This window comes from Aythya fuligula, chromosome 3, assembly GCF_009819795.1.
Source record: "Aythya fuligula isolate bAytFul2 chromosome 3, bAytFul2.pri, whole genome shotgun sequence".
Lineage (NCBI taxonomy): Eukaryota > Metazoa > Chordata > Aves > Anseriformes > Anatidae > Aythya > Aythya fuligula.
Window position 1 is genome coordinate 27,412,737 of NC_045561.1, and position 26,636 is coordinate 27,439,372.

Consider the following 26,636-nt stretch of genomic DNA (forward strand, 5'->3'; position numbering starts at 1 on the left):
AGCATTTGACTGACAGTGAACTCCTGCTAGGTGCCATGAAGAGACTTCATTTAAATGTACCTTAACCCAAAATACCAATTAGACATATCTATCATTAATAAAAGGAGGGTGTCTGAAATGTCATTATAGGTAAAATGGAATAAGATGATGTTGGAAAGTAACAGCCATTTGTGGAGTATTTACTAGGTTTATTTACTAATCTGCCATAGGTTTATCAATGACATGGGAAATAGAGAGTCCACCTTTGCTGGATTGCAGAAACCAGTAATATGTTGATCATCATATTTATTCTTACTTCATAAAGTATGTTGTATTTTTCTTCTGAGTTTATTTTTAACTACTGAAAGCAGTAGTCTCAAAAGCATGCTTTTGAGAAACTGATAGATAGGAAAAATAAATTTAAGAATTTTTAAATGACAATTGGTTCAAGGTTCAGGCTTCATCCAGGTTACCAGAGAAATTAGACTGGTATTGTAATTAAAAAAGGATATCAGATGTAGATTCCTCATTCATAAATAGGTATTTTTGAAGGCTTTTTGGCTAACGAATATTCTTGAGATGTGGTTACTTACCAATGTAAGCAGCTCCATCAGTCACCATATATTTGTTACGGTTTAGTTTGGGAAGGGAAGCATTCTTCTGTTCTTTAAGAAAACATGCATTCTCTTCTTCAAGGTCAAAGAATTTCTGCCATTAAATAGATTGGAGTTTAGGTTAATAAGAACCATTCTGTCATGGGCGGAAAAAATATATTCTGCTCTTCTACTCTTTATTGAAAATAAGTTAGTGCCACAGAACAGCTCAGGGTTATAAGGCGAGCATAAATTTTCATAAAGTACTGCACATTGCATTTCATACTAAATTCTCATAGTTTGTGATATTTGGTATACATTGTTAAGTATACAAAGTAAATAGCTACTGCATATTATAAGCAATACAATGCTGGATAATAAAGGCTACAAAATGAAGAGAAAAAAAAGTTGTGTTCTGCATAATGAGAGACAAACTTGTTTAGTTCATTTCCACATTCATCAAGAAGCCCTGGCATTTGAAGTCTGCTTCAGGATACATTCTTCCAGGTAAGACAAGTTGAATTCATACCTTTATCTGGCACATTGGCAAGTTTCCTGTTGAAAACGATGCCAGTCTCAGAAACTTTTCAAAACCCCATAGGCAAAGACCAGATTTAGCAGACAACAAGAGAAAAATGCATTTGTTTTACCCTGAAGTGTGATGCCTGATAGATCTGTTTTGAGGAGCTGTAATGTACTCCTTAACTGGCTCAGTGCCAGACAGGAAGATTTTCCAGCACAATACTAAGTAATGTTTGTTTCATCAAGAAAATTAATAGCTAGACACAGATTCCAAAAACAGAAGTGGAGAATAACATGATGAAGTAGAAATTAAATATTTACTGCATGGCTTGGAAACTTTGATTGAGGTTATGGTGTAGAGCCTCAGAACAAATCTAATTCATGATACATTATTGATGAAAGTGGCTGTACACTGCACCTGCTCCGTGTGCCTGAGGAACTCCTATACAAGCGTGTACAGTTGACAGGAACTATGTACTTAGCAAGTTGGAGATGGATCTGAGAACGGCTTGAATTACTGGATAAAGCCAGAAGAAATGTTCATGTTATTCTCTGCACAACAGAACAGGAACTGAGATAGTTAGCCATAGGGTGTCCTTCAAGGACATTAACTCTTCCTGGTGATTTGGAAGCTGAAGCAACCTGCTGCGTAACTGACTATTATTGTAGGAACTAGTCTAAAAATTGCAAATAGGTAAACTATTCAATGCCAGGAAACAAAACACAATAAGCTCTCTTCCTGGGGTTATGAGATTTAGCAAAAGTTGCGTATTCTGCTGCTGCTAAAAAGAAGAAAAAAAAAAAAAAGCCAAGCACAATCATCATAGAAGCTTAGAGTTGTGATGATGAGAGAGATTCGACAGATGTGCTGAACTGAAAAATCACATGCCAGTTTCCTATTGTATAAGCTTATAAAAGAGAAGATTTCAGCTTCAGGCAGAAAAAAATAGAATGCTGGAAAATGTGTGTTCTCCAGCAACAGCAGACAAGTCATTAATTCCTTGACAATGCAGATAACAGTAGGGAGCTGCATCTGCCCTCACAAGCAGAGTACACAAATGTAGCTTTGATAGGCAAGTAAACCATCACCAGCAGTAAGTAGTAGCACAGACTAATGTTCTCTACTGTGTATCTTCAGCAGAAATTCTACGATAATAATACCACCACCTTTGGCTAAAGTTTCATTCATCTTTTTCCATCCTTATTTTAGGAGTTTAGAACTTCAAAGTTCAGTTGGTGCTTGGGAGCAAAGGTTTCATAGTTAATATACAGCACTTTTTTTTGACTCACAGAACATCTGTATTTTGGTATTTCTGGTTTCCTGAAAACTAGCAAAAGGTTCTGTTTCTTTTCCTATCTTAACCTAGCATGAATATACCTGTACAGTTTTCACTTGGCGGCTCAAGAATGGTTTGTGCCATAGATCCGTATGCCTGGTCCATGGCACTCCTACCTGGGTTCCAGTTTCTTGATGTTGCTGTACTCCAGTTAGGCTTCATTGAGAAGCATCCACCTGCCTCTGGTCAGCACTGTAAGCAACAGAGCTGGACCACTTCTAAAACACCTTTGGGAGTTAGACTCTGCTTTCGTGCATGGAAGATGTGCTTCAAATGCCAAGTACACAAAACGTGAGTACTAAAATGAAGGTCCCAAGAGACACGCCAATGAGCACTTCACCTTGACTTTACCCTTTATGACTGAAGTTTAAATTACATGGTCCCATTTGGTTCAGTGCAGGGAGCAGGACAGAGATCCCTAAAGGAGCAGCAATTTGGTATGCAGTTTAACTCCTTGGTATTAGGCTGGGTGCTTGCTGCATTTACTATGTCCCTAAACAAAGCTTCTTCATAAATTCTCAACTCATCTTTTTTCAGAATATGTGTATTGAATTTACAGTCTCAAAGCAGTGTCAGTTTAGTCCAGTAACTCTTAATGCTAACATAACCAGACTGGACAAGTACGGCAAGGCATGCCACTGGGAACAAAAGCTAGAGGGAAGAAAGAAGTTATTAAATATGCTTTCTAGGACTCAGCTATGTTATCCCCAAGAAAACTTGTGAGTGGGAGGGTGTGATCTCCAGTCAGAACATTATTAAGGCACTGGGACAGGTTAGCAATTTAAGTTTTCAATCAGAATTTGTAACTTGAATTTCTCTTACAATTGGAAAATTCTTGTGTATAAACATATATAATATGTGCCTGCACATGACAGTATTTTCTGTGCATGCCAGTATGCACACATTATTACACTTTGATCCTGGCTAGAACAGATGAATACAAAGGAAATTAATATGTTTTTTTAAAGTGCTCATTTGTCATGTTCTGTGAGGTAAATATGTGCTGTGATAAAGCCTGTGGTGCAGTTTCAGCCAAAATTGAGTAGTTACCAGCAAAGTCTGAGCCTTAGGCTATTAATTATACCAAACCCATCTTTAATCAGTTCTTACCTAAGGCAGTGACTTGACCAGCATGCAGAACTTGTGAGGTACAGCACAGAGGCAACTGAGTTGCGTTGTACCTTTAAAACTAGATTTAAATCTGCTATGATTTTTTTTTTCCTGGAAATCATTGTATTTCTATGTTAACTACAGTGATTCTGGCTAGAATATCTCTGCCTAGAAATTGTTCTTTTCCTTCTATCATTCAGTTCTTTACAAGAAAATTCTGTACTAAAAATTTTACCTGTTTTAAGGAAATGGAAATAGATATGACTATGTACAGCATTAGGTGCCTTTTAAATAAAAATAATTTTAACACATAAAATTTCAATGAATATGGAACAAGTTAGTTACTTGAAAGTGAAGTAGCTTAAGCATTGTCATATGTTGTTTTTGTCTTAAAACACAATGTTGCTTCTCACTTTAAGAAACTTTTAATAACTGTATTTTAAAGCAAAAATCTATTTCTAGATATATACATATATATACCACAGATATATACATATATATACCACAGACAACACTTCCCCTGCAATTGTTGTCAATTAAAAACAACAAGAAAAAAAATAAAAATTTAGGGGATTGCTTAAGACAGTTATCTGAAAGAAATAAAAATTGTTTCAAGATGACTGACTAGCAGTATGCCTTAATTTCAAAAAAATTAATTGTATCAAATTTAAAGTAGTACTTACCATACGTACCATATACACTGTTCTCTGATACACATGTAACACTAGCTATTTCTCACCTTTCTGATTGCATGCCTTATGCAAACACATAATAGTTCTAGATTTTGTAATCCTGAATTTGCAACCTCAATTTAAGATAAAATATTATTTTTTCATATACTTTACTTAAGTAAAGGAAAAATAGATACTTATGCAGATGAACAGTAAGGTTACACAAATCCAGACTAAAACACGTTTATGCTGTCACATTTACTCTTATCAGCCAGCATAAACAAGACATACGGCTACAGTTCACTCTGCTAGCTTTGCCATGAAAGACCAGATGTAGTGTTTTATGCAAGCTGTCCCCCACACAGACTGCCTTTTGGCATCATTCTATTTTTCTGTCTTAATTTCAATGTCTGTTACTACTAGAAATAATTTTAGTTCACTATATTACAGTCCCTATGTTATTTAATGAAATTTAAAGGCTTTGGTACAAACAGAGAATACTTTCCAGTTGTGAAGTTTTCTTGGTATTTTTGTGGGGTGTACAGGAGAGTATCTTAAGATTTCAAACCAATATGGATTATACTTACAACTTTCAAACTACAGCTTGGAACTTCAGTGCAAATAGCTTTGAGAGATGAAACAAAGTTAAAAGTAAGGGGATCTGTGTCTCTTGAGAAACTTATGAGAAGTCGAACTTTAATACTTCGTAAAACTAAAGCTTCTCTTATCTTCCCATCTAAATATGGCCAGTATCTGTGGAGAAAGAACACAGTATGTTCATATAACTTTTTTTTTTTTTAAAGGGTTTTTATCCAGTCAAGCCTAGAAGACATCACAGAGAGAACTATATACATTTATTTAATTAAATTAGAATTTATTTTTCTGTCCAAGAAATGCTGTTCTCACTGAACAGATCAGCCAGCATCCCTTTTTGTAGCATTCTGCGCTGCCACTGCGGGGACAGTGAGGCTGTGGACAACTGAGCTGAGCTGTGTTCACCCACCCATAGCTAGGAAGGTTGCTCCTGCATCACTGCTTCTATTGAGAGCAGTGGAGGGAGAACCAGCAGAAGGAGCTACAGCTAGAGGGTGCTGCTTACCTAACCCAGATAGAAGGATTTTCTGTTGCTTACACAAGTAAGGGAACAGGGACGCTGAATCCTCCTCTGACTGCTGTTCTCTCTTTGCCGGTGTACCATACAGGCAGAAGACTGGAATGTCTTCTGTTAATTTCCTGCTTTGAAAAGGAGAGCTGTGCATGGTGCCTGCATCTGTTAGCAGCAGCAGGAGATGGGTTGCTTAAGGAGGATGCTACCTTTTCCTGATCAAGATGGGAGAAATTATTCAACAAGTGGGATACTGGCCTCCATAGTGCTCATCTCCCACCTGTTGGGTTGCCTGTTCTTGCTATTTCAATCCTTGCATTCCTGACTCTTGGTGAGACTAGGTCAGGACAGGGAGAATTAGATAAATGAAAACACACTTTTTCTTTATTCCAGTAGTGTCAGGGCATTCAGCCTAATGAAATCTGAGCTCTTCAATGCCAGACAACGTGGGAGCTGACAAGTTAGGGAAGCTGTGGCAGTGCCTCAAACACAAAGCCATGCTGCTAGGGAAAATGTTAAAAGAATTTACACAGGTGACTTCCTTGGAGCTCTCTAATCCAATGGATTTCTGAATTGTTTAGGCATGAGAAAGAAAAAGGGAGGAATGTGGCAGGAGGTAGTATAAGCTGCAACACTGCAGCAGTACTAGATGTGAGGAGCCTTTCCAGCATGAAGGAGAAACGAGGGCTGGATGGTGTGAAACAGGTTCCTACAGCACTACCCCAGATTCTGTCAGTGTGACAGAGGCTGTACATAATGAGCTGATCTGAAAACCCCTCTTCTGGATTTGAAATAGCTTACACATGATATCAGTCAAATCATTAAAAAAAAAAAAAGAAAGAACAAAACATACCTTCATGCAAAACTGGAAAAAAGCACATAACCACGTTTAGTTTGGCCTCGTGTTCAATTAAAGTGCACGGATGGAACAGCAAACTTACGTAGCTGTTCAGTTCATAGCAAGCGTTACCAATAGAAAGAGGGACCACTGAATACTTGCCTTCTAAGTTGGATGGTTTTAGAACACTGGTGGCTTCAGTTTTGGGTCATGACTGCTTTTTAGTGGTCCATATAAACTGTGTGTTTAAAAGTTACTTAGTTTTGTTTGGTTTTAACATTTCTCTTTTCTTCAAACTACAGTGTAACTTAAAATGTAATCTGTGCTGAATTCAAAAATAGCTTACATATAGTTCAGTAAGGCTATGACATCTCCCATGTTTTAGATGAGAACTCACAGCATGTTTCTTCTCTCTTACATGCACACCCACTTTGTATTGGATAGGTATATGGTATTCATAAACTAGCAGTAGCTGTGTTATCAAGGTAGTGAATACAATAGCATAAGAAATGGGATTAATGTGTAAGCAAGTTCTTGGACTCCTGGGTCTCTTGCAGGTGGTCAGCCTAAACAAGTTCTGATCTCCTTCGATAGGCAGATCCAAAGCTTAGGGCCCAGAACTGGAAATGTCTTCTTAGGTCCCAATTCTGCTCCTATTTAAGTCAATGGCAGAACTCTCACTGATTTCAATAAGAGCAGAATTGGGCCCAAAGAAATTGGTCCACAATGGTAACTAATCTCCTCTGGGTTCATTTGCTCCAGCAGTTCGTAATGGCATTATGACAGTGTGCTAGCCTGGACATGGACACTCACCGTTTAGCATTTGTGTCGATGACGATCGGCAGGTAGTCCATGACAGCTATGTACACGAACTGTTTTGCATCATCGATAACATTGTATATAGCTTCAATATCCAGGACTCTGTCCTTTGGGCAGAAGAGTTTAGGTGAATTCTGTGAAGGCAAAAATTCAAATACTGCATTTAAAATATGGGGATAGATTTTTTTCCTCCTTCCCCCCCTCATACCTCCTACAATAGCAGGTACTATTCTGAATTTTAGTAGAGAATATTAAATATATCTTTACCTGTTCTGCTGGAGTACTCAAACATACAAAGACTTATTTTTCAAGGCTTAGTTTTGCCTTGAAAACTTCATCATTTAGATATAACTGGTTAAAACACAGACAGCACAAGCGTGAAAACAGCGCAGAAACTCTCATTGAAGTTTTCACATTTCAGAGAATTTTGTTGCAAAGAGTTCCAGGACTGGTTACTGTCAGATGGTCCTGTTTATAGTACCACACAGTCACCATTTGCTCAGTCACTGTTGCAGGGAGATGCTGCAGTTTTGCAAGAAACTTACCTTTAAAATCTAGCTTCAGGTATGGAGTAACTCTGTACCTGGCACTGCGCCTAGGGCAGCAGGGCAGCCAGGCAAAATCTTCCAGGATCACCTGTCTGCAGCAAAGAGGCCAGGGAGCTCCTGCTCTCCTGCCCGAGCAGAGAGAAGAGGTGGAGCTGCTGCCACACTGCTTGCAGCTCCTGAGAGCAGAGGCTACTAAAGGTTGGTCGCAGAGCGCAGGCAGGGGCCAGTTACAGCCTGCTGCTGCTGTACCACCTCACCTTTGTTACCTGCAAGGTTGGCATTCAGACATCTAGATGACTATGTTTTCTTCAGGAGGGGTTGACTTTTTTTTTCTTTCTATACAATACCTGTCACCTTAGTGCCTTAAGCCTTGATTGGTGTTAAAGATTTACTACAGATAAAGAAGTTAGTAAAATACGAGAAAATTAACAGTAGCAAGATTTCAAGACCAATATTCTGGATGCATTCCTGAACACTAAGAAAAACAACCCAAACCTCCTATGTTTTATCAGCTGGTCTGGAAGATGATTTTGTTGCTAAGCAACATCACAGCCACGATTCCTGACTCTTAAGAAAAAAAGTTCAATGACTTAATGTTGTCCTTGTTGTTTTACACAGCACAAAGATGGAAAGCAAAATACATAAAATACATTTTTCAAAGAATAAATTTGGACTCACGAAGAAGTGTAAAGTGATTTTGTTACACATACTTGATATCTAGTATCTGAAACAAAGAGGCTATTGCATGATTCTTACGCTCAATATTTTCTTGAATAGAAATTTTAAGCTACAGCCAGAACAGCTAAAGAACAAAATTGTTAACTCATTCTCATTTTCAGATGCATTCACTACGAAGACCAGAAAGCCAAAGACATTTAGAAGAAAAACATTGGTTCTGCCTGTAACTCTTGTGATACATTTCCATTCGTTAGCATTCCACTAGTTTGCTTGTGGTATGGGCAACCCGCTCTGGTCATTTTAGTACTTTCTTGGTATTAGCTGGGCAGTACTTGATGTGCTGATGAACACCTGCCTGGCACATCTCTAACATAAGGAGGAAGTGAGAATGTGTTTCCTAACGGTGCATATTTGATGGTCACTGTCTCCCTCCATACAGGCACAAGGCCTCTAACAATCCCAAAGCACATCATGTTGGCGATACACAGTGTGATAAATAAGATCCTTGGTTGGCAAGATCTCTAAATTCCTTCCTTGTCCTCATGCAGTAGCTATAGGGAGCTAATTCAGACCAGGCTGTTCAAGTAGGTTCAGTAGTAGGTAGGCGCTCCTCACTGTGAGCAGTTTTTTCCTATGGCATCAGAACAGTATATGTCAGAACAACGTATGTGGAAGTCATTTAGTTACATTAAAGCCCATTTTGCAGCCTGCTCATACAGAAGAAAAATTACTTTTTTTCTTATGATAGATACCCTAGTAACTAAACTGGCTGTGACTACGTTGTCAGGTAACTCCTGGTATTGGACTTAGCTGATCTGAGCTTCTGAGTAGAATAACTCCTTCCTTTTGTTTTCTGAATAGGATTTCAAGACAAGAGGCCTTTGTCTCCCACAGAAAAGGAGAACACATCAGAGGGAAGAAGTGCACATTCTGCCAACTGCATGCAGAAGAGCAATTTCTGTAAGTCTGTGTTCACTTGTCTTTGTCTAGGATTCCATGTCCCTTAAAGTTGGCCTTGCCCAGCTTTCACTACTGTGCACCCTTGCAGGAATGGCTTTCAGAAGGATTTCTCCATTTCTTACAGATTGCTTAGAAAGGAGTAGGAGTTCACACGCTAGTTCCAGTAATGGCAACTACTTCAGGTGGAATTAATTTCAGAGCTCCTCAGCTATCAGTTAAAAAGGCAGTTTTCTAATTTAACCTAGTCTAGGGACTAGCTTAATCTTAAGCTAATGGAGACTAGCTTAATTAAGACTCTCCGAAATCAGTGGAAGTACATGTATCTTCATAAGACTATTAATTTCTGTCTGTCTCGGGCACTTCCAGATTTTCAGTCATTTCATTTTGGAATAGCTCTTTGTCTCTTGAATGACTTTAGGAATGTTAAAATCCTGGACTCCTGACTTTTTCATGTCTCTCTCCCACCAGGTGAAGTTACCCTGCCCCATTTGACTGTCTGCACCACCATCTTGTGCTAGTAGCTCACACAGCTTGTGTGCTACATACCTTGTGTTGTTTTAGACTTACCTGGCAATGAAATGGTGGGGGTTTCCCCTTGTTTTATGCAGAATGGTAAGTAACTGTTTTCATCTTCAGTATATTCCTGATTTTGAAGTTTTTAACTCACGTTATCTCCAAAATGAAAGATACTCTATCTTCCATTATCTCTATCAGCCTGTGTACTTTTTTCCAGTTTTGCTACATCACTTCTGAGATGGATGACTGTTCCATTTCTTCCCATTAAAAATACACACTGTGCTTCCACAGGGACTGCTACTTGAATTTTAGAAGTTTCAAAATACCATTTAAAAATAAAAGTAGATAATGTTCTACAGAAGCATGAATGCTCTGAAGGGAACAGTCAAGAGGAGCAATACTTAGAAATAACACAGATAAAAATCCAAGTTCTGATATCAAGATTATTATATATAATTTTAGATATCTGATTTACAATTTATTTACTCCAAGTCATTCACCTTATATCCGCTAGTGTAAATAAATCAGCTAATTTGAAAGGCCTCCATATCATTTTCTGAATGCTAGAGGAAAAGCGACACTTACAGAGAAGGAAAAAGAATAATGCACATGTTCTTCAGCAGTTTTCAGTCCTGTCAAATTTAACGTCACAGAAATCAGAATGAAAAAAATAAACTGTGATTTGTTTGTTCTGCACCATAAAAAAAAGTAACACTTTTTAAAAAGCTTTCAACTACTGAAGTAACCACTTCTCCAGACAGCAGAATAATGCATAGGTGGCAACCATAGTGGTCTTTTCTCTGTAGCTGAATTTCCAGTCACTTGCATGAGTCTCATTGTTAATAGCTGCTTCTGGCTAAGTACATGACAGTAATGTGCATCTTTTTCAGTTAGGGCCAATTGAGAGAAATGCTTAAGTACAGGCATAATCTACACCACATGTTCCTATTAATGATAATTTCCATCAGTAGACCTGTTAATTTCTAATGGGTTTATATGCCTTTCTGAACACACGTTCTTTTTTTTTTTTTTTTTTTTTAAACAAAGCAAAGGTACTCAAGTGTAGAAGTAAAACTCCTTTTCTCCAGCTTATGTCAGAGAGAACACAACAATGTAATGGACTTCGTGCGGGGAACTGAAAATCTGTATCAGTGAAGAGACATTAGAGTTTTTTCATACATGCTACTGAGACCTATCTAACCCAGTCCCACCACTCTGTTTTTTAATAGAAGAGACTGTTAGGAGAGTAAGCAGATGTTATATTTCTGGTCTTCCAAAAGTCTGATGAGATAAATAAGATTCTTCCTTTCCCACCCTCCCCGCAATTCATTTCAGAACTTACCGACACAAAAGCTTCTGATTTAGTCTCATTCAGCTGCAGTGTCAGTTTATTCTGAGTATCATACACTCCATATAGTCTCTTAGACCAACTTGGAGGTATTTTATTCTTGTATTTTAATGAACTGTACAGGGCAAATATCCTTTGTAAATCCAGGACGAGGCAGCTGCAGTTGTATACGATGACGCCAAGTTCCTTCATCTGTGAAATTAAAGGTTCATATTATTAGTGGTATTTTGGCTGAGGGTTCTGTAGAAATAGGCAGTAAGAACATCAACAGTTTCTGAAGGGTACCTTGTACTCAGCAGTATTACTGTCAACAACAGGAACATCCATAACAACACTTTTTTCAAAGACAAAGGCATAAGCTAAATTTTCAAAGTCAAAAGCAGGCAAAAGCTGGAACAGGGCTTGTATGCGCAGTGTGTGTCGCAGCCTCACGCCCTGACAGAACACAACACACCTGGCAGATGGACACAACTCCAGAGTGATACCCGTTTATCATAGGCACCATTTTTTCTGTAGGTGTTGCTCAAACTTACTGCTTTTGGCTGTGGTGTTTTTTATTTTTAATTTATTTCTTGTTTATGGGAAAAGCATCCTCTCTGCTAGGTGACAGTTTCTTACTTCAGAAACAATTTATCTTCTCTGACTTGCAGAAAATCTGAAAGCAATGAACTTATTTCTTGGCTGAAGAAGAAATATGATGCTTCAGTTTCCAATACAAGGATGAAAAACAGGTTTTTAATACTCTGAGTAGCTAAATTGATTGTGCTATTATACGCAGCATGATCCAGTATACAGTACAACCAGTTAGCACACAAAAGGGTTTGATTCTCAGCTCCACCATCGGAACGGTATCTCACTAAGGTTCATCAGATTTCTGCTTGTCAGTTCCTTCACATGTGAAAACAGGGACAGTGAAGCACTTCAAAAACAGTACCCTTCTCACATGTAGAAGCATGAGGAAAACCAGCCCAAATAAATACAGATACCATGGTACAATTAAATGCCTTAAACTTAACAGCCTTACTGCTCCATTTGCCTGAAGGCATGTCTCCTGATTATCCTAAGTCTTGTCAGAGATCTCATTAACTACACATGCCCAGTACTTCTGGTGTTGATAGAATTTCACTTATAAGAGTATTTTCTGGATTCTGTAATCAAAGTGTTAACACACTCACACCCTCTCTCCCTTCTGTTGCTTTATAACATCTCAGGAAAGCACTGTTACAGCCACATATGCTATTGACCTCTCATTATCTGCATTTCACACTAGTTCAACCATCTCCAAAAATCAAGGAGACAACCTGCATGTACCTGTTGAAAAGCAGTATGTAGGATAAATATTTAAAGGACCCATGCTGCTTTTCTGCAAGCAGACTTTCTTGGTAGCGTGTCTTAGAAGTCTCTCTTGCATGATGAACAAAATAAGGAGGCTATGAACTCGCCAGCATGTTCATCCATTTAGCAGCACCAAAATTTCCTCATTGGTTTCATTCCCTCAGATGAGTTCTCCACAATCACATGGGGGTAGTTTCTGGTAGGGACGTGTCTTTCTGTAAAGCCTGTGTGAACTCTGAACCCATGCTGTTATCTCAGAGCTTGTTCCTGCACAGCTCTCCCTGACTACAGATGAGAAACGCTCTGTATGAGTGGGTAGAGGAAGGGAAGTGAAGGATAGAGTTGAACCTTTGCTCTTTTTCTGTACTCTTTTTCAACAAATCCAAATAATCCGATGTGAAAGAAACGTGATGGGTGGCAGGTACTTCATGTCCCTGGATTGAAAATACTGCATACATAAGAACATACAACTCGTAGCAATCTCATTCCCAAATACTTACTGAATAGTCTTGTGTCCCCTCCCACCCTCCCCTCCCCCAGAACATTACCTAATAATCTTACTGCCTAAGTATTAATATTTCCACTAGCTTCTTTAATTTAATTTAGAAAAAATACAAAATTCCTGTATTAGCCTGCACAACCTGCAATTTCTGGGTAGCTGGAAAACAGACTACTTACTGCACTGCAGCCTTCCTTTTATGAGTAAGCTGGTAAATTTATTTTGATGATAAATATAATTTATTCCATGCTGCGCCCAGCATCCTAGTCAAACAGGCTATTGGGAATAAAAGTCAAAGATGTTATTGGGAATAACATCTTTGACTTTTTTCCCCTGGGTGCTGGTATCTCTGGGGACACTCCTGTATTCAGCTTAAGGCCGTCCTGGTCCTCCACACGCTGTTTGTCTCCAAACATTTTTAACTGTATGTTACCTGCGTTTTCACTGTGTATCGCCAATACTCCTCTCTTAATTGCCAGGCACGCCACTGCAAAGGACTTACTAATAGTATTCTGTTACATGTATCTGCATAATGTGGTTTAATTGGCTTTTCATGGCCGTTACTTGATTCTGACATAATTATGTGGTTACAGTTTTCCTTTCATTTATCAGTCCCATTATTACTAGCCCACTTTATCCCTTCCACTAAAAGTAAAGATAAAACAATGTCCTAACAATGCACCAGAAGCTGCCAGCCTTGCATCCATGCGCGCGGCTCTCCTGAGAGGAGAGCTTTCAGTGTCCTCCCTGTCAGTGCACTAGGGGATTGCCCTTCCACCTTAGCGCTTCTCCCCGTGGGGAGGTAAGGAGGAAGCCCAGCAGTGTATTTCAGTGCAGTTTGGCAGGCCACCCCGCAGCCTGGTGCAGCTCCAGCATAGCCAGGCACTGCCAGCGGCCCCTGGACAGGCCCGGCTGCAGCAGCTGCTGGGCACCCTGGTGCAGGCTCCGCCCTCCCCACCCAAATTGCAGGCTGGATCGATGCCAGTTCGAGATGCATTTACAGCACGCCCTGAACCCTGGCTTCCCACCATGGGGCATCTCACGGTTGGCTTCCGTGGAGGCAAGCGCTGGTGAGAGCTTTCCCTGGCTCTGAAGCTGTGAGGAGAGCTCTCCCCCACGCGGGTGGTCCGTGGTACAGACTGGGCTCCTCCTTTCCCTCTCCAGGAAAACAGCTGCTCTTTCCACACAGCTGCCTGCTTTTATGGACTCAAGTTCAAATTTGCCAGAACTTGGGAAATAGATTGAAAGTTATCAGAAGAGGGTAGACAGCGACTCAGATGTGTACTGTGCAGAGCTCAGTTCCTTAGGAAAACAGGTTAGATGGCAGTCTGTTGGCTCGTTACAGTCTGGTTCAAGTGCCAGTCACCTTACAGCACAAAATAAGAACAGAACAATGCACATTTGTATGCGTCAAAACTTCAGCCTCCTCCTCCCTCGTGGAACAACCCTAAGTCAGTTTGGAAACCAAAAAAATGTGCTGCTTCAGGAGCGTCTTCCACACCAAGCCTATTTTTACTCCCATACTCTGAGGTGAGGAGAGACTGCTCTTTTTCCAATTAATCACAGAGCCTATCATCCTGGAGGCACTTCAGAGAGTGGGCTGCAAGGATGTGGTGGTGACAGATTTAGTACGAAGGGGTATGTCATCTAGATAAGGGAAGATATTTTCTCTTCAGTTTGAGAGCTGCTGTTATTACAGACTATTCTTTTTTTTCCAAACAGTCTCAGAGGAGAAGAAGAATTTTTTCTTCTTATATTGAAAGAATCAAAATCTTTGTGTCGGTCCCTGACTGAATTCCAGTGACTGAAACCTGTAGCTAAGCATCATCAGAGATACATTCTATGGTAAAATCCTCCAGGGAAAGAGCTCATAAAGCAAGGGAAGTATTTCTTCATCTTGAGTTTTAAAAGCAACTTACCCAGTAATGAAAGCATCAGTGAAAAATTAAAGTGAAGAAGGTCTCAAGAAATTAAAACCTTAATTAGTCTAAGGAAGATAATTCTGAAATGAAAATACTCGCAAATTTGATTGCCTCAAAATGGAACTGAAATACAGGGATGTGAAAGTCACAAAGTTGCTTGTGAGTGACATTTTCAGAGTATGTGTTGGGATCTGAGGACTGGAGTGGTTTCCTGGATAGGGAATTTTGAGTCCTCTCTTTCCCTTTTTGTTAAGATCGCCCAATGCTCTTCTCCAAGAATGAAAAACACTGGAGCAGGTTGCTCCTCATTCTTCCCCATGCCATTTCCATGTGTGCAGAGCAGCTATTAAAGGCTACCAAACCAGCATTTGTCTTTCTTGCCAGTAAGTGCTTTCTTAAACTACCAGGAGTGAATGGTTAACAAGGACTCAAGAAAAAATTAGAGTGGCTTACACCCACCATACAATGATGCTCTACCTACAGAAACCAGTTACGCTACAAAAAATAATAAATATGGCCTAGCTAGGAAAATTATTTTTATCACAAGAGGATGAATGCCTTACTGGACTGGACAAAAAGATTTCGCTAACAGAAATTTCTACTTATTCTTTCCTCTTTTACATTTGTAGGTGTCACATACAAAATGAGAAAAGCAAGGGGATAGAATCTAAAGCAATACAGGTGTGGACCCATCACGCTAAGTTCCATAAACTGAGAAACAGTAAGACTTTGCAAATAAATTTGGATCATGGGTCAGGGTGGCACATTATGTCCTTAGCCTGCACTGCACAGACCAGACAGTGTGTTCTATATTTACCTTGGGATACACTCTAGGAAACAACCCCACTGTGTAGGCAAGGTACTATCTGACCTACATAAGAGTGGCACAATCTGGTTCACAGCTTGCAATATCTGTGTTGTGGTAAATGTAGTAGGAGGCTTCAGAAAATTCCTTATTCTAAACTCCTAGATTATTCTAATTCTTTCTTCTAAAAATGTTTTTAATGATTGCTCTCTCTCAAGCCTGATCATGAAAACACTGTGCAGCTCTCCTGAGGCATTAACTGCCATTTGCCCAAAAGCTCTGTCAACCTCCAGGTGCCAGGCATCCATTGCCCATGTTAGAGAAACTACACTAGGTTAAACTACAGGTAGTCTACTGAACACTAAATTTACTCAGTAGACCTTTTATATATAGGACTGTGTGTGCATTTGCCACCTGTCTGCCATTTGCCTATGTTTGAAAATGTATTTCATTATCCTTTTAGACCTGTGGGGTTTTTAATGACCAATTTCCAAACGAACGACTGAGCAAAACCAGAATCACAACACTGTAGGCTAACAGAGTAACAAAAAGCATGCGGTACTGATATAACAATTACTAAGGTTTGAAAAGACCTAAGAGTTTCTATAGCTTCTAAACAAAAATAATAGACAATGCATTAATTACTACCTTAGAGCAGGCCACATACATTTTCAGGGGTACACTCACTATCTTTTTGTAAAATATGCTATAAACATGTGGTTAGCCTGTGCTCCAAACACACGATTCCTTTTTGCTTGGTGTTACCAGCATCACCTGTCCCCTACCGCAAACCTTCCTCTTGTTTTCATCTGGTAGCAGTTAATGCTGAGCAAATCTTTTCAGATCATACCTAGCATCATCTTAAGGCTGCCTTCTACGTGGCTGTTTGGCACCTCCTGCCAAAATCTGCTGTTGGTACATGGCCAGACACAGGCGACACTGGCACGGGAACCTTGGCGGTGGTGCTGGAGGGGGAGGGTGCTGAGAGGGGAGCGACCATCACCAAGGGAGAGAGAGGCAAGGAGATTTGAGAAAGGTAAAAGCATTTTGTGTGTAGTAGCGTTTGACGGGACTGTTGTAGCAGACTTGGCTGTAACAGGATTACAGGAGCCGTGCTCATCACAAATTCATTAGGTGTAACAGACCCCACTCGGGTAGCTGCCACCATGATGTACAACAAAAACGCAACCCGCCTCTGAAGAGGCTGTGAAGGCTGCAGCACAGCCTGCCTCTCTCACAGAACAGATGCAGGTATTGGAGCTCACCAGAATAGCAAAGCACGTACCTCAGCTAACACTTCACTAGAAATTGTAACCTATCCTTGTGCATCCTGAGCCAAAACACTCCCCTCCGTGCTTGGCTAGTAATACGCTGCCGAGGCTTCACGGCTTTGTTATGTTAAAAACAAAAGATAAAATTCAGTGAAATCCAAACCCAGCACAGTCCTGCTTCCATTTTTTTCCTTCCACATTGATAAGAACATGGGACCTATGCTACTGTTGGGAAATAATAGATTAATACAAATGGTAAAGCACTATATTCTCAAGTGGTGAGTAAAACTCTGTCTCACGTAAGGTGACTGTAAGTGTAAAATCTAAATTTACAGCATCTGTGGATGTAAAAAAAATTGTCTAGGGCAAAATTATTTTTCTTACTTGAGTTCCCTGTTATTCTGAAAACCTCGTAGTGTTTTTGATTTAGGAATTCAAACATTAAATTTTGAAACGAACTGTTACAATAATACTATTGTTCCTGTTTTCTGTAGGCAATTTCACTGAATAAATGGCATTTTGAAATCCCTAGAATTTAACTCAACCATTCTCCAGAAAATCACCTTGTAAGACCTGTACCTGGCTCTCTCTCGTGCCTGGCCTGTGTCCCACAATTGCATAGATGGCACCAGAATCTTCAAACGTATCACATCGTCTTCTGAGACTAGCTCTCCTGGGTGGTTTCTTTGCCAAAATACAATACTTAGAACAACAGCAACAAAGTCTCAACAATACCTTTGGAAAGGTTAACAGTTTACAGGCCTAAGCGAGTTAAAACATTGAATCATAAGAAAACATAAATAGAGCCGCGGTCTAGTATTCTGCCCAGGTACTGTACTTAGACATTACTGAGAATAGGACGTTCAAGTTTCTGCAAGGTCCAAATGTAGGTTAAAAAAAAAACAGTTGATGAGCAGTAATAGAATCACACAGGACATACAAAGTCAAGAGTACATTCGAGAGTGTGTAGCTCACCCTTGAAATTTGGACAATAGCAAGTTTATCCAAGTTTAACGCTCTTACTAGGAGAGCAAATGGGGGAGCTTTACCACTGCAGCACTGACAAGGGCATTTTAAAAATCTTTGCACATGGAGAGTCTTTCTAGGCTCATGACTTCCTAAAGACTACCACAGTAAAGAAGAAAATATTACCAAGCTATATGAAAGACAATATAACCAGCCCCCTGAAGGCATTAATAACCCTCCTTTCTACAGAAGGTTTCAGTAGCATGCAGTAAAGCCACCTGTTCAACTATAAAAAGTGAAATACTAAGGGTGCTGATTCAGTATCTACAGCCCATTGCACACCTGCATGAAATAGGGATGTTGGGGAAAAACAATTATGGTCATGTAAATAAAGGTTATTGCAGTACCCATCCACAAATTAAGTTAACGTTTCAGAGACTTTTTGTGTCTGTGTGTCATTTCTGCACTTTGGCAGCTTTAACATACTGGTTCAGTATTAGAAGAATTCTGCCTAAAAAATTCTTAAGTTTTATTTCTTACTGAATCAGCTTTTTGAACTGGTAGAATTTCACATGCACCCATACCATGGCCCAGTCTGGGAACTTCCCAATTCTGGGCTGCTCCTAGTCCAGGCTTTTCTCCAAGTGAAGTTGCTCACTCCAGTGACAAGCCAGTGCCTACCCCCAACACTGTTACCATCCAAGGCTAAAGGTTAATTCTCCATCATCTGGGTTCTAAGGGATTTGAAAATAATTGGCAGGCAGATTGCTACTGAACTAGAAAAAAGATCCCTTCCACTTGACATCAAAATAAAGTCTCAGCCTGAGCTGGGAACTTGATCCCATCAATGAAAATGGAAAACTGTCATTCAAGTCACTGTGCTGAAAATAAACCTCAACGCGTGACCGAGGAGAGAGAATGCATTCGATACACAAGGCACAGAGCATTTGCACTGAATGTCAGTATAAAGCCGTGACATGCTCTCACAAAAGGAACGGAAGGGACGTACAGATGGACCAGCTGTGCCCTGATAACGTGCATTTGAATTGGCAGCCTCTATCCCTTCACTGGTCTCTTAATTCTCACCTTCAGCAAGTCCATTTGGTAGATTTCAGTCTGTAGGTCTTGCCAATTGGAAGTTACCGGAAAACTGCAACTTCATACCTTATTTTTACTTTTATTTCCTAATGCTAAAAAGTTGCTACGATAAGGCATAGGAGATAATTCAAGAGCTGCTAATTTTTGTGTCCAGTTCCTTTTTTTTTTTTTTTCTGGTCCACACACAGGTCAAGAACACAGAATTGCACAGTGATGCTCTACTAATTTCCACTTCACCTTACATTCGATAGATGGCCCTTCCATTATTCGGCACAGCACCCTGATCTTAGGGAAACTTTGCTCGGTTCAGCATTTCATCTCTGCTGAAAGATACTGCCACAGAGAGGCAGAACAAGCGAGGCATGCAATGAAGAGGGCTTTCTTTAAAATGAAAGTTCTCTTAAAGAGAACTTTGTGGGGAAGAGATAGCAACGCTGCTTCAGAGCAGAAAATGAGAAATCCCATGTCCTTGCCACATTAGAAAACACAACCATAACAATTTTTATGTCAGCCATCTGCTCATGGATAAAGAAAATCCATCAAAAATATATGCATTCATACAAATAGAATAAATAATATTTGTTTAAACCATGGACCACTGTGTGGTGATGCATACGTAGAACTCAGTGCCAAGAGTGGAAGTTTGGGCTTTGCTGCTGCTTTTGATGATGCTCACCAACAAACCAAGTGTGACACATCACTACTTGTCAGAGAAAGCCAGAAGGCAGAACTGAATCAGTTAAAAATTTCTTGCTATGTACTCCATCAGCATAATTAATATCACTTGGCATAATCACAGCCTAATTTATCATTTTCAAATGACTTTTCAGTTTACAGTTTCATTACCCCCTCAAAGCAAGCACAAGTGTCTCTTCAGGGAAAAACCAAACTTGCAACTGCAAGAAACCATTTTGCCAGAATCACATTTGATTTATTTCTTGTTTTACTGTAGGAAATCTAATTAATGTGAATTCTAATTTGATTCTCTTTTCAAATGCAGTTTTTGTTCCTTATACTAAAGGAAAGCACAGGCTAGGAAGAAAAGGACCACATTGTGCTGGCCTTCATTTCACCGCTGGCAAGCCGCAGCACATTTTGGTGCTGGTGTCACTCATGAAATTCAACAATTCGCTACCTCACTGGAACCACAGAAAATTAAAAGGTGTTCTGAAGGAGCCTGCTAGCTTCTGGAAAAGCCTGGAATCTCCTTTACTACACACATGCGCATACATCCCGCTGCCTCTTTCCATCTCTCCTGCATCAGAGCCTGTATCGCCCTCCTGTCAGCCCTTATCGTGCAGCCTCCTCACGCAGCTGGAAACCACAGCACAAGCTCTTAGTATTTGTTCTCATCCTCAGCAGTGCTGCAAGGGGCAGCCTCCCTACGTCTTCTGCTGTACAACACTGAGAGGAGAGCATAGAGGACTGGCCTCAGAATAAAGGCAGTATTTATTCAAACCTTTTCTCTAAAAGCACACGGTTTCTTTGGGGCTTTCAGATTCACGGGCATCAGGGAAATGCAGCAGCACATAGTTGACTAATTGGATGCATTATTTATAACATCACCGACACACACACAGGGTTTTCATCTTACATACTGAATAGAGATTGGTGGCAGGTGTGCTGCGGACACAAACTGGGACGATGACATTACATATGAATTACTGCTGTAACTGTTCAGCCTTGCCGGGCTACCTGATCAGACTTAGAAACCTCTTCCCTTGATGTCAACAGAGGGCCAAAGGCTCTAATTAACTTTTGAACCTTGATTAAATGAAGTGTACAGGGCCTTGAGGTAAGTTAGAAATCCAACCAGTTTAGACAGGTAATTTAGCAAAATATTACACAGGCAGCCCCAGGATAACGGCTAGCCGATATGAAAATGTTTCAGAAATCCATGCTTGCTCTTTGTTCATATTCTTTTTTTAGTAGCCAGTTTACTATTTTTGGTTGCTTCAACAAGGAAGCAATCTCAGCTGTAAAGATGTGGGCCTGCTATATTCTCCTAGGAAGAAAACTTGGAATTAAATTCATGTATCATATTCCTGTCTCCTGACCCTAACTGCAGAACACATTGATGCACGTTGCCTTAGTTTCACTGTGTTCCACTTACCTTTGGGTCATCTGAAAAGCCTCCTGGTACTTGGTTAACTGGATTCAGCTGAGGTATCAGCTGGCTGCCACTACATAAACAAATAGTAATAATGCAAGCTGTGTCTATATCATCATGGAAAGGGGGAAAATAAATCTGTTTATTGTTTAAGGAGAAAAAAACGGGTCATGACCTATCTCAAACATGGCAGATGTAACCCTATATATGTAACAGTGTATTTTCTTAATAAAGTTGTTTAACAGCCCACGTGCAAGAAGCAGAAATTCTGTGTCAAAGATGTCAGAGATCAAATATGCTAATAAAAGCATAGTATCTACTTAAATAGCTCTTACATGAGTTAACATTGAACAGAATGAAGAAGAAACAAAAACCAATTGTGAGAACATTGTCTTAATGCCATTGCTGCCTGCAATGTTGGGTAATAATCACTTTATAGGAAGAGGAAGGAAATACCTGAAAAGATACCTGAAGATATGTTATTCCAATTCTGCATCACCACTCACAGTCTGAAAACTGGAAAATACATGTATATATATTTTTTTTTTCTCACATTTCTATTTGAGTTGTTATGGCACGTATAGATTTAAAGGTAATAAAATACCAGTCACAAAGATGATAAAAATGTTTCCAATATGCTACACTAATAAGCAGAATGTACATCACAAAACTATTTTGTGTGTTTATGATGTATATACATGGTATATACATGTGCTGTACCCATGCAGCAGAGCTACACACAAAATGATTTGCTACCAAAGAAACGTACCATACCATTAAATTTGAAAGAAATGCTAATTAAATAATTATATTACAAAACATTAAAATATATTTAAAACAATAATGTATAAAGTAAATAAAATACATTAAAATAACAAAGTAAAATAAAAGATAATAAAAATAATTAAATCTTTATATTACACAAATTTCCCCAATAGAGGAATTCTCACGGCTTGTGAAACCTCCTGCAGACACTCCTCACACTTCTGTTTGCCCGTGCTGCCCACCCCGTGCACCTCCCTCAAGCAGTGATGCAGTTTGCCACAGAGCAGTTCCAGGCAAACACGAATGATTTCACTGCTTTGGTGAGTGTTGTTTACTTCGCAAAGTTAAGAAAGGTGCCTGCACGATGACTTACGAATTCTGCCTTAATGTTTGTGAAGACAATATCAAAATCTGAACAGGTTTAGAGGTGCTGTTAACTCCGCACATTCATATGGATGGACTGCTTTGTCACAATCTATTCGGTTCTGCTTGCAATTTGTGTAGCATACAGGAAGATGAGGTTTTACGCTGCACTTCAGAGCCATTATTCCTTTCACAGAATGACTGAAATGGTTGTCCTTCCTCGCTGTACTCCTGGAGATCTATGGCCCTGTATTTCAGCCTGATTTACCATGTCTTTTTCACAGGACAATACTAAACCCAGTTTTACCTGAAAGGCTCCCTGTTAAAACAAGGTGGCTGGGCTGCTGCACCGGGGAACCTTTAGGGGTTGAGGCAGCTGTGCATGAAGGTGTTTGTCTAGAAGAGAGCTCTGTGCAATACCGAAGTACACACGTGTGGGTGGAACCACCGACATACCGGGAATATACATTCATGATTATTTTAATGTTGTTATTTTAATTGTTTACTTGAACGAGGCTGATCTGATGGGGTATGCTAATAACTAATCCCTCTGAGAGGAATCCGCCTCCATTCATTAACATTACTGACCAAGATTAGTTGCCAGCAAGTTCTTGTGGGAGATGACAGAACAGGCTGTGGTGCATTAGCTCCCCCCCGCAGAGATTCAGCTGGGTTTTAATGAACAAGTTCTCTTTCAGCACAACATCAATCACATCCTTGGGAAAGCAGGGAATTTACAGCCTTTCTTCTATCCACATAAGTCTACTTATTTCAGACTGTACCACTGGCTGTTGAGCTTGGTGCTGCGACCACTGGATCTGAGTGTAGGGTCTGTCAGTTGTCTAGAACAGACAACGTGGCTGCAGACCTCATCGGTCTTTAGAGCTGTGACTCTGGAGATATTTACCCCTTGGATGCTGAACTCCAGCTGTAGCTTCGCACGAGCCAGCCCGGCACAGACACACAGCACAAACACATTTGCTCTGCCCGTGCAGTTTGGTTCAGACTGGAGAGCAGAGGTGCTCAGGCAGGCGCTGCCCCACTTTGTGCAGGCAGCCGGCAAGCTGCGCCAGCACAGACACTGCACAGCTCCTCTCTAGCACAGTGCCTGCAGGAATACACCTTACCTTCTCAGCATGTCTCAGGGTTTCTTAACGTGGATGAAATGACAGGATTTGCACTTGTAAACGTGCTTGGTTGCAGGGCCTACGAACTCAAGTCGAGCCCAGTTTGGGGCCATCTGCTTTACTGTTCACTGCAGACAGGCCTTACAGAGACTTGCTGGAAACAACTCTCACCACAGTGACCAATGCCTTTTATTTTTTGCCTCTTCTCAATAGTTTAACCCTTAGGCTTAATAGTTTAACCCTTAGGCTTAAGAGTTTTATCTCTTAAGCTTTGACTCCTGCAGCACATCTCAGCAGTACTGTCAGTTCACCACTCTGCCTGCCTGTTTTCTTCAGGACAGCAGCAGTGGACCTTAAAGCTGCCAGCAGCATAGTTGTCTCGATGATTTTTCTGTCTTCTCTATGATGGCATACAGTGTATGGCGCTGAGATCCTGCTTGCCTGCAGTTCCCTGCAGGCTTCTAGAACCTACCCAAAGCTCTCGAGCCCTATAATCCTAATGCACTGATATTATTTGTCAGGTATCTGAGGGACCACACACAAACCAGAGCCAGAGACACTCTCTTTGTAAAATCTTCTTTGACTCTTAGTTGTTTTAAAATGTAGTAATGACATGGCAAGTATTAAAAAGCAAGCAAGCAATTATGAGGTTATTTTTTACTGAAGAAAAACGTTTTTCTTTGGACTTCGGAGCTCCAACTACATGAGTATCCCACAAAGTTTTGTAAAGAAATGACTAACTGTTCAAAGTGGATGTTTCATCACGTTCTGTAGGCTTAATTTTCACTGATTTATCCAATTTATTACTGATTACTCCAATGGTAGGTAAACCTGTTCTACTGAACTTTCACAACAAATAAAAATGAGAAAAAAATAGGTATCTAATTTAAAAGGCCAGAGAGAGTGATGAGCACGCTCCTACAGTTAACAGAAATCAAATAAAAATATGCAGCAAGCTGGGGTTTGCCCTGTCTGACACTAAATGCAAAGACACAATGCATATGACGTGGGAATAGAGCACGACATAAGGAGAACTATGCTAATGGGAATGCTGCAGCACTCGGGGTAACGCCTTCCTATCACCTCGCAGCTGGGGATCTAGAAGAACTATCAAAGCCGGCAGAGCATGGGAAGACTTTTTGGCTTGAAGGGCAAGGAGAATATACAGCTCCAGGCTGTTTGCACTCTATCACAAAACCAGAAACCTGCAGAAGTAAGGAGGAACAAGAGCACTGCCAGGCAGCAACAGAAACGCTCACAAAACACAGCGCAGCAGCCACGTTACCCATATTCCTGTCCTGCTTTAACCAGCCTTCTGTTTGCATTGCACATAATGCTAGTGAGAGACAAAACAGCCCATTTGCTTCGCTGAGGTTCATTTGTAAATACTGGATGGCCGGGTAATAAATTTCAAGCATAGTAAGCCTAATGGGCAGGGCTGACTGTCCTGATCTACTGGATGTAAAACCAAAACAAAACGGGTCTGTCTCAGTGAAACCAAAACACCAGGCTTCCAAAAATACAAACCCTGCACCATTATAAATACACACCGTGAGTTCTGCACGTTTCAAGGGCAGTATGTCCCTTGCTGCATCCCCACCCAGAGGAAAAGAAGGAAAAAAAAAAAAAAAAAAAAAAGACAAAGGAAAAGGGAAAGTTGCTACCATGGAGAAATAGACTGGTCATCAAACTATTCTAGATTTGATTAAAAAGGGAGACCCTGGCCAAAAGCTCTTAGCAAAAAAACAGTAAATATATTTCAGTCTGTCTTTTGGAAGACAAGCTGTAATAACTTCACAGCAGAGCTTTGACAATCCAACTGGCTTTCTGTAGTGTGAGATGTAAAAACAAAAAAGGAATTTAATTGTCAATACAGCTCTGTAATATCTACTGAGACATATTTTTTTCACATGTTGACTCATCCACCTGTGCTTATAGATCTAGGTTGTGTTTTTATCTTACTTTTATAATATTAGCTAGTTTTGGAAATAATCCCATTGAAGTCAACTGGATTAGCAGCATGAGTATTTTCAGGATTGGATCACACAGCTAATAACATACCCAAACTTTTGGGAAGCAGATATTCTCTGTTAAATACAAGGGATAATATTTAAGACAGAAATATGAATTCAGATGGAATATACAGGTATTCTGCTGCGTGTACTTTCAGTACAACATTTATCTGTCTGAGCTTGCTTGAACCCCGCTGGATGATGAAGCTGAAGGAGCCGTGTTTCAAGTTATTCAACTCTTGAGACTGTGCTCAATTTACTAATAGCGATATGATACTGAACACCATGGGGACAGTAAGAAAATTAAGCAAATTATTAGAAGACAGTTAGGATTGACAATGGTCTGAAGTGCACATTAGGGACAGAACTGTAGCTCATACAAGAGCAGCATTCTATCAGAGGAAACTCTCAATATAATGTTTGCTTGAGTGAAAAGATGCAATTCCACTAAATGTCAGACAAAGCATCTTATCTCAAAAGGACCAGATGCACCATTACATAGCTTCAAGAGACTCATTTAGATAAAAGTTCAAAAAAATGACTGACTGATTATAGCATGCTTTTTGCGCTGCGCAGTTCTGTAAAGATAAGATGCAACTGTCATTAACAGAAATTGCAAATGTACAGATCCTGCCTCAGCCATCAGATTGGAGAGGCAACTCTACTATAGCAAGATTTTTTGAAAACAAATGAGATCATCATGATGTACTTTAAAGCGTATAGAAGTCCAGTACTTACTACACAGTGTTCTTATGGGAGGATAATTTAGGTCACGTAAATAATTAGAAACTACAGTTTTTAAAGACACAGTTTGAGGAAATGATCATCGCCCTTTACCTGAGAGGGAAAATGAAAATAAAATGCTCCCAGCAGCATTCAAGAGCCTTATCAATTGTGGGAAAGTTATGGTTTGGATCTGTATCCCCTGAAATGGAGGCCAAGAGAAGGAGGAGGAATCATCTGTGAGGATGAGTGGCATTACCTCCCAAGGGCTGCCCTTGAGCTGACAGGAATAGTCCTCCACATATACCTGGAACAAGACTTTTGAGTAAAGAACTAAATAGACTGCATCCCAATGATTTTAACCCCTGAGCAATCAGAGGATTGCTCCTCCAAAATTCCCACAGCACCAATTGCCTCCAAAATTCCCTTTGTGATGGAGCCTGGAGCACTGCGTGCAGCTCCAGGGCCCCAGCACGAGGACAGGGACCTGTTGGCGAGAGTCCAGAAGAGGGCCATGAGGAATAGCAGAGGACTGGGGCACCTCTCCTATGAAGACAGGCTGAGGGACTTGGGGCTGTTCAGCCTGAAGAAGAGAAAGCTCAGGCGAGACTTCATT

The 26,636-nt window shown here is 40.2% G+C and overlaps 1 protein-coding gene across 7 annotated transcripts in view; it reads right to left on the reverse strand.

Moving 5' to 3' along the window:
- PLD5 (phospholipase D family member 5) overlaps positions 1 to 26,636 on the reverse strand; it is a 207,920-nt gene that overhangs the window by 6,942 nt on the left and 174,342 nt on the right. For all 7 annotated transcript variants that reach the window (XM_032184710.1, XM_032184709.1, XM_032184711.1 and 4 more), the window contains 4 exons: positions 11,019 to 11,216; positions 6,969 to 7,108; positions 4,800 to 4,965; positions 573 to 687 (listed from right to left, as the gene is read on the reverse strand). In XM_032184710.1, coding sequence (XP_032040601.1) covers positions 573 to 687; positions 4,800 to 4,965; positions 6,969 to 7,108; positions 11,019 to 11,216 — 619 coding nt within the window. The remainder of the gene's footprint in view (positions 1 to 572; positions 688 to 4,799; positions 4,966 to 6,968; positions 7,109 to 11,018; positions 11,217 to 26,636) is intronic.